The sequence below is a fragment of the Mustelus asterias genome, chromosome 8, assembly GCF_964213995.1.
Source record: "Mustelus asterias chromosome 8, sMusAst1.hap1.1, whole genome shotgun sequence".
Taxonomy (NCBI): Eukaryota; Metazoa; Chordata; class Chondrichthyes; order Carcharhiniformes; family Triakidae; genus Mustelus; species Mustelus asterias.
Window position 1 is genome coordinate 25,172,921 of NC_135808.1, and position 7,190 is coordinate 25,180,110.

A 7,190-nucleotide genomic window follows, 5' to 3' on the forward strand; every position below is an offset into this window, starting at 1 on the left:
GGAGTTGTGGTGACTGGCCTACAACAGCCACAGCCAACTTCTTTGCGTTATCCATTTCTACGCCATGATTTCCACTGACTTCAGATTTTTCTCGGGCTCCTTGAGGCTACATTTTGTCAAATGTGGCCTTGATTTCACAGGCAGCCACCTTTCACTCTCCTCCTAAGTGCAGACAATTTGTCCATACTTAAAGCAAGATTAAAATGAGGTCAGGAAGTGAATGATGCTGGCGGAGTCTAAATGTTACGCATCAATTGAATTTATTTCAGATGTGCTTGCAACATAACATTAACTAGATGCAGTTTGATCCATAAGATGCACACAACAATAGTATTATTTAGATGCACATTATGAAAGTCACTATCAATGGGTACAGAGTGTTTACAAAGTTGTTCTCATAGCTCTGTTTATCTTGTCGCACCAATGTTCTTGTACTGACAGATAAGGAGATGCTTGAAGGTTTTCTTGAAGGAAGGGTTACACAGGGCGTAGCATGCTGGGTTGATTGTACTGTTGATATATGCGAGCCAAAATCCAATAGTCCAGACATTGCTCGGGACACAGGTTGAACAGAAAGTGTTAATGAGCACTGTGACGAAATATGGGCTCCACGTAATGATAAATGCCAGGAGAATGGCCAAGATGGTTCGAGTCACTTTCTCCCCTCGAGATACAGCTCCCTTCTTCTTGTTCACAGGGGCATTGGCCATTATAATAATTTTATGGTCTGCTCTCTTGTCCCTTTCATTCCCATTCTTGCCTTTGAAACCTGGAACTTTTCTTTCAGCGGTATCACAGTCACTTTTCTGATATTTGCGAACAACCTTTATGAAAGTAAGTTTGGGGTAATCCATCCTGGAACTGCTTTGAGCATCACAAATATTTCTGCACCCGTGCATGGTTCCTTCATCCTTCCCCTTTGCTGATACCACGCTGGACGATGTTGACTCTTTGGATAATTCAATCTCATCTCCTTGGCAACAATTCTCAATTGTTATTTCGTCAGTTATTATGTCATTTTGCATTTTTACATTTGCCAACCCATTAGGAACATAGAACATGTTGCAATTATTCGGTTTCATTATTTTGCCCTTCACCTGACTCTGAGTAGCTGTGTCTTTGCTTGACCCAGTCTCTTTATTACCCTCCTTGACACGACTTTTGCTAGCATGAGATATTTGCACATATAATATCACCATGATAGTAACAGGGAGGTAGAAGGCAACCAAGGCAGTGCCGAACGTGACAGCTGGATTGGAGAATAACTGCACATAACACTCGCCCTCACGGACTGTCCGCTCCCCTACGATGAACTGCCAGAAGAGAATGGCAGGAGCCCACATGATAAAGGACACCACCCAAACAGCTGCGATCATAATCCCTGCCACCTTGGCTGTTCTCTTCACGGGGTAGCTGAGGGGCTTTGTCACGCAGAAGTAGCGGTCAAAGCTAATGACAAGGAGGTTCATGCCAGAAGCATTGCTAGCAACATAATCTAGAGCAAGCCACAAATCACATACAACAGGGCCCAACGGCCAGTAGCCAACAACAGTGTAAATGGTGTACAAATTCATAGAGAACAAACCGATAAACAAATCAGCACAGGCTAAGCTGAAAAGAAAGTAGTTGTTAATGGTTTGTAAATGTCTGTTTACTTTTATAGACACAATAACGAGAACGTTTCCAATAATTGTCACCAAGCTTAAAGATCCTGTCACAATCACAATGAAGACCACTTCGACTGTATTGTAAGAACTCCCTCTTTCAGCAGTTTGATTGTTGAGAGATTCACCTATCTGTGTTGAGTTTTCCATTATTTTACTCTGATGTGTATTTGATACTGACGAGGCCTAAATGTAGAAAATAAAATAATAAACCTGAACTAGATTTCAGATGTGTTGAAGTCAAAAGACTTGATGATTGAAGTTCTACCTGTAAGATAATAAAAGCACATATTTCCTTCGAAACTTTAATATCTTCCCGGGCCGTAATGTAATCTAATAACACATATAATGCAATTATATCTAATAGTTAGTTGCTTGTGTCAAACCTGTCCACCAGGATTTTGCTTTCAATGATCAATTTCTCATAGTTCAGAAAGTTTTGTGTTTTGCAAACTTCTAACTATTACGGTAGAATACATTTACCCTTTTTATTCATTTAAGTTCATGCATCCAGACCACAAACACAAGTAAAAGCTGAAAGTTTCAATCACTGAGGGAAGTGAGTCCTCTATGACTCTATGAGGGGCATAGATCAGCTAGATAGTCAATATATGTTCCCAAAGGTGGGGGAGTCTAAAACTAGAGGGCATAGGTTTAAGGTGAGAGGGGAGAGATACAAAAGTGTCCAGAGGGGCAATGTTTTCACACAGCGGGTGGTGAGTGTCTGGAACAAGCTGCCAGGGATAGTAGTAGAGGCAGGCACAATTTTGTCTTTTAAAAAACATTTAGATAGTTACATGGGTACGATGGGTATAGAGGGATATGGGCCCAATGCGGGCAATTGGGATTAGCTTAGGGGTTTTAAAAAAAGGGCGGCATGGGACAAGTTGGGCCGAAGGGCCTGTTTCCATGCTGTAATCCTCTATGACTCTATGACTATGACTCTAAGTGTTGCACGACGAATAGATGCATTAGTGCTATCCATGCCTCACATAAATTGTAACCATGCTAGACAATGAGCACTCAAACAGAGGCAGATAGGTGAGACAGGGTTGAAATTTCACCTCTGGGAGAGGGATATCTGGGATTGAGTCACTTTTTGTGGATATCATTCATTTCAAAACAGATTTTTATGGGTCGCATTAAGGGGACCTCATACAGGTCTTAAATATATAATTTCAGTAAGTATATGACTAGCTTTCTTATGTGAACTGAATTAAATAAATTACGAGGTTGTTATTTTCTCTTTATAGTATTTTAAAGCAATCGTAGGAACTGAATGGACATAGTTCAAATGACAATCCTCTCGCTGGAACTGGTGATGGTAGTGGTCGTGGGTTTGGAACGTGCTGCCGAATAACCCTTGGTGTATCCTAAAGTATTTATTTATTAGTCACAAGTATGCTTACATTAACGCTGCAACAAAGTTACAGTGAAAATCTCCAAGTCGCCACACTCCAGCGCCTGTTGGGGTACACTGACGGAAAACTTAGCATGAGCAATGCACCGAACCAGCACGTCTTTCGGAATGTCGGAGAAAACTGAAGTTCCAGGAGGAAACCAATGCCGATACGAGGCGAACGTACATTCAGGTCCACTGCTGCAGTGAGGCAGCAGTGCTAACCACTGTGCCACCTTACCGCCGCTGCCATGCCAGCAATGTAAGTTATAAAATTGTACGCACTGCTGCCATTGTTCGCTGGTGTTGGAGGGATTGAATATTTATACAGAGGATACCAATCAAGTGGACTGCTTTGTCTTAGATGGCGTGGAGCTTCTTCAATGTGATTAAAGCTGCACACGTCAGGCAGGCGAAATTATTCTATCACACTCCTAATTTATTCCTTATAGACATTGGACAGAATTTGGGAGTCATTAGGTGAGTTATTTAACGCAGGATTCCTAAGCTAGGTCTTGGTCTTGCAGACAGAGTTTTTATATGGCTAGTCCAATTCATCTTCTCGTCAATGGTAACCCCTGGGATGTATAATATGCAACATTTTTCGGAATTATTTTGAAAATCCAGTTATATGGCATTGGTTGCATTACCATTGTCGACTTGCCCCGTCACTTCGTTAAACGAAGCGCTAAGGTCGGTCAAGGAAAAAATTCATCTTGAAGTCAATGCTGCCTATTATAGGCACACAGGGCATTAGATCAGGGGTACGACATTCGGCCTCTCCAGCCTACTCTGCCATTCAACCATCTTGTGCACGCACTCTAAAAAAGAACATTTTTCTCATTCGTATTTATTTTAAAAGCTTTGTGAATTTTTTCCTGCAGCTTTCAGATGTCCTTCCTTCTCACTGCGCCTCTCTCACTTCCTGTTCTGGACGTCATCCCATGACAGGTCCGAAAAGCTCAGAAATAGCCATTCAACCCTGCAAAGTTATTCCACAACTCAATTGTATCATGGTTGATCCGTACCTCAACACAATTAGCTGCCTTTACTGCACATCCCCTACTTTCAAAAAAGTACCGATTTCATTCTGACAAATTGAACTCTATTCCTAGATTTTGGGCAATTTGTTTAACAAATTCTCCAATTTATGGAGAATGCAGACCGGTCTGGGGGGTTCTATTTAGATGGCGGTTTATATATGTAAAAAGGGAACACTTTTAAAGGTTATGGAGAAAAAGCAGGTTAATGGGACCAATGTGCTAGATCATCCGAAGAGTTGACACAGGCAGGATGGGTCAAATGGCGTCCACTTACGCTATATTATGCGATGGTTTCTACTACCTTTATGTAAAGCATACACTTTGCGATTTCAAACCCATTTCGCCATTCTGTAACTTTAATATTGTGTTCCGTTTTCCAATTGCTCCCCCAACCCCTCCCTGCCTCGTTCACCAGATGGATACTTGCATAACTGCTCCCAGAACATTGACTAATTTAGTCTGAGAAAGGGTGAAATTAGCGAGCATGCAGTGCAGCCATTTAACATTCACGGTTTTGCTGTTAAATTTCATCATCTCAGCAAATCCTGCTCTGCAAAATTGCGAGCAAACAAGTGACTATTCTAGATGTTCTTAGTTACGCAGACACAGAGATGTAAACATGTGCAAACAGCCAGGAAGTGCCTCACCAAGAATGTGAGACACCATGAACCTGTGATTCACAGATTGCTTCAGAGAAGCTGGTTGGCCAAATTCCACTCCCCATAAAAACATATGCTGTTACACCACAGGTAATGTCATCCATCTCATACAATTCATCCCAATGTGACCTTCTTTAAAGAAAAATATCCCTTATTTTGTAAGAAATACTGGAAAGCATACATTAGTTTGAATAAGGTGTAACTGGCTTTCCAACAAAGTGAAAAGTTTTAATCTTCTGTTACCACAGCTTCATAATTAAGGAATTACATGCTTTGTACTTCCACAATGGCAATTTTCTCCCTTAGAGATCAAATAACAAAGAACAAAGAAAAGAACAACACAGGACATTTGACCGCCCAAGCCTATCCCGATGATGATGCCCTATCTAAACTAAAAAAAACCTTCCACCATTACTCCAGTCGTATCCCGCTATTCCCTCCCTATTCGTGTAACCATCCAGATGCCTCTTAAATGTTGCTAATGTGCCTGCTTCCACCAGCTCCTCTGGCATCGCATTCCATGCACCCACCACTCTCTGCATGAAAAAGCTCCCCCGCACATCTCGCTTAAACTTTCCCCCTCTCACCTTAAATCTGTGCCCCCTTGTAATTGATGTGTCCAACCTTGGGGAAAGCTTCTGACTATCCATCCTGCCTATGCCTCTCATTATTTTGTAGATCTTTATCAGGTATCCCCTCAGCATCCGTCTTTCCAGTGAAAACAATCCTAGTTTATTCAACCTCTCACAATGAACACCCTCGAGATCAGGCAACATCCTGGTGAACCTCCTTTGCACTCTCTGCAAAGTTTCCACGTCCTTCCCGTAATGTGGTGACCAGAACTGTACGCAATACTCCAAATGTGGCATAACCAAGGTTTTCCATAGGTGCAACATGATTCAACAACTGTTGTATTCAAAGCCTCGGCTGATGAAGGCAAGCATGCCATATGCGTGCTTAATCACCTTGGCCACCTGTGTTGCCACTTTTAGGAAACGGTGGACCTGCACGACCAGATCACTCTATGTCAATGTTCCTAAGGGTTCTGCCATTTTTAGTATAATTCACACCTAAATTTGATCCTCCAAAATGCATCACCTCACATTTGTCCTGATTATACCCCCTCTGCCATTTCTGTGCCCAGGTCTCAAATCTACCTATATCCTGTTGTATCCTCTGACAATCCCCCGCACTATCAGCAACTCCACTAATCTTCGTGTCATCTGCAAATTTGCTAATCAGACCACCCATATTTTCCTGCAGATCATTTGCATCTACTGCAAACAACTGAGATCCCAACACTGATCCTTGTGGAACACCACTAGCTACAGATCTCCATTCTGAAAGGCACCTTTCCACCACTATTCTGTCTTACTCCTTACTTCTCTAACCTAGCCAGTTCTGTGTTCATTTAGGCAGCCCGAATTCCATGCGATTTTCTTTGAGTTATGACTTCAAATTATTTGTTTTATCCTATTCCGATTTCAGTGCACAACTCATGGTAGCTATCAATGATTTACTTCCCATCTGTAAATTTCAAATTCAAAGTGAAGGGCTTTGGTTGTTTTCACATCGTGGTTTGTCTTCTGTGAGAATGGTTCAAAGAACAAACAAAGAACAAAGAACAATACAGCACAGGAACAGGCCCTTCGGCCCTCCAAGCCCGTGCCGCTCCCTGGTCCAAACTAGACCATTCTTTTGTATCCCTCCATTCCCACTCCGCTCATATGGCCGTCTAGATAAGTTTTAAACGTTCCCAGTGTGTCCGCCTGCACCACCTTGCCTGGCAGCGCATTCCAGGCCCCCAGAACCCTCTGTGTAAAATATGTCCTTCTGATATCTGTGTTAAACATCCCCCCCTTCACTTTGAACCTATGACCCCTCGTGAACGTCACCACCGACCTGGGGAAAAGCTTCCCACCGTTCACCCTCTCTATGCCTTTCATAATTTTATACACCTCTATTAAGTCTCCCCTCATCCTCCGTCTTTCCAGGGAGAACAACCCCAGTTTACCCAATCTCTCCTCATAACTAAGCCCCTCCATACCAGGCAACATCCTGGTAAACCTCCTCTGTACTCTCTCCAAAGCCTCCACGTCCTTCTCGTAGTGTGGCGACCAGAACTGGACGCAGTATTCCAAATGCAATGTGATTGGCTGCCTGAATTGCTTCATGACACCTGGAGATTGCTTTGATTGGTGCCAAATTAAAGCTGGCATAGGGAAAGAGGAAATCCAGGGCACAGTGGCCTTTGGATATTGGGGAACTGATTCCTTAGATGTCATTCTTTTCTTGGGCCAGGATTAAAACATTCAAGTCCTGTAATTACAGAGCGACAGCATGGGCCTGGGGCTGACTATCGGTAACTAACGAGCTCTTTCGGCGGAACTTGTGCTTCCGCTGGCCCCAGAGGACTGAATTTTCA

The 7,190-nt window shown here is 42.7% G+C and overlaps 1 protein-coding gene across 1 annotated transcript; it reads right to left on the bottom strand.

Moving 5' to 3' along the window:
- Positions 1–407: 407 nt before the first annotated feature.
- Positions 408–1,814, bottom strand: LOC144497856 (muscarinic acetylcholine receptor M2-like). Its single transcript, XM_078219294.1, has one exon. The coding sequence runs from the start codon at positions 1,812–1,814 to the stop codon at positions 408–410; it is 1,407 nt and encodes a 468-aa protein (XP_078075420.1).
- Positions 1,815–7,190: the final 5,376 nt, after the last annotated feature.

Excerpts from the sequence above, each read along its gene's own strand:
- LOC144497856 (XM_078219294.1), bottom strand. The coding sequence starts at position 1,814 with ATGGAAAACTCAACACAGATAGGTGAATCTCTCAACAATCAAACTGCT.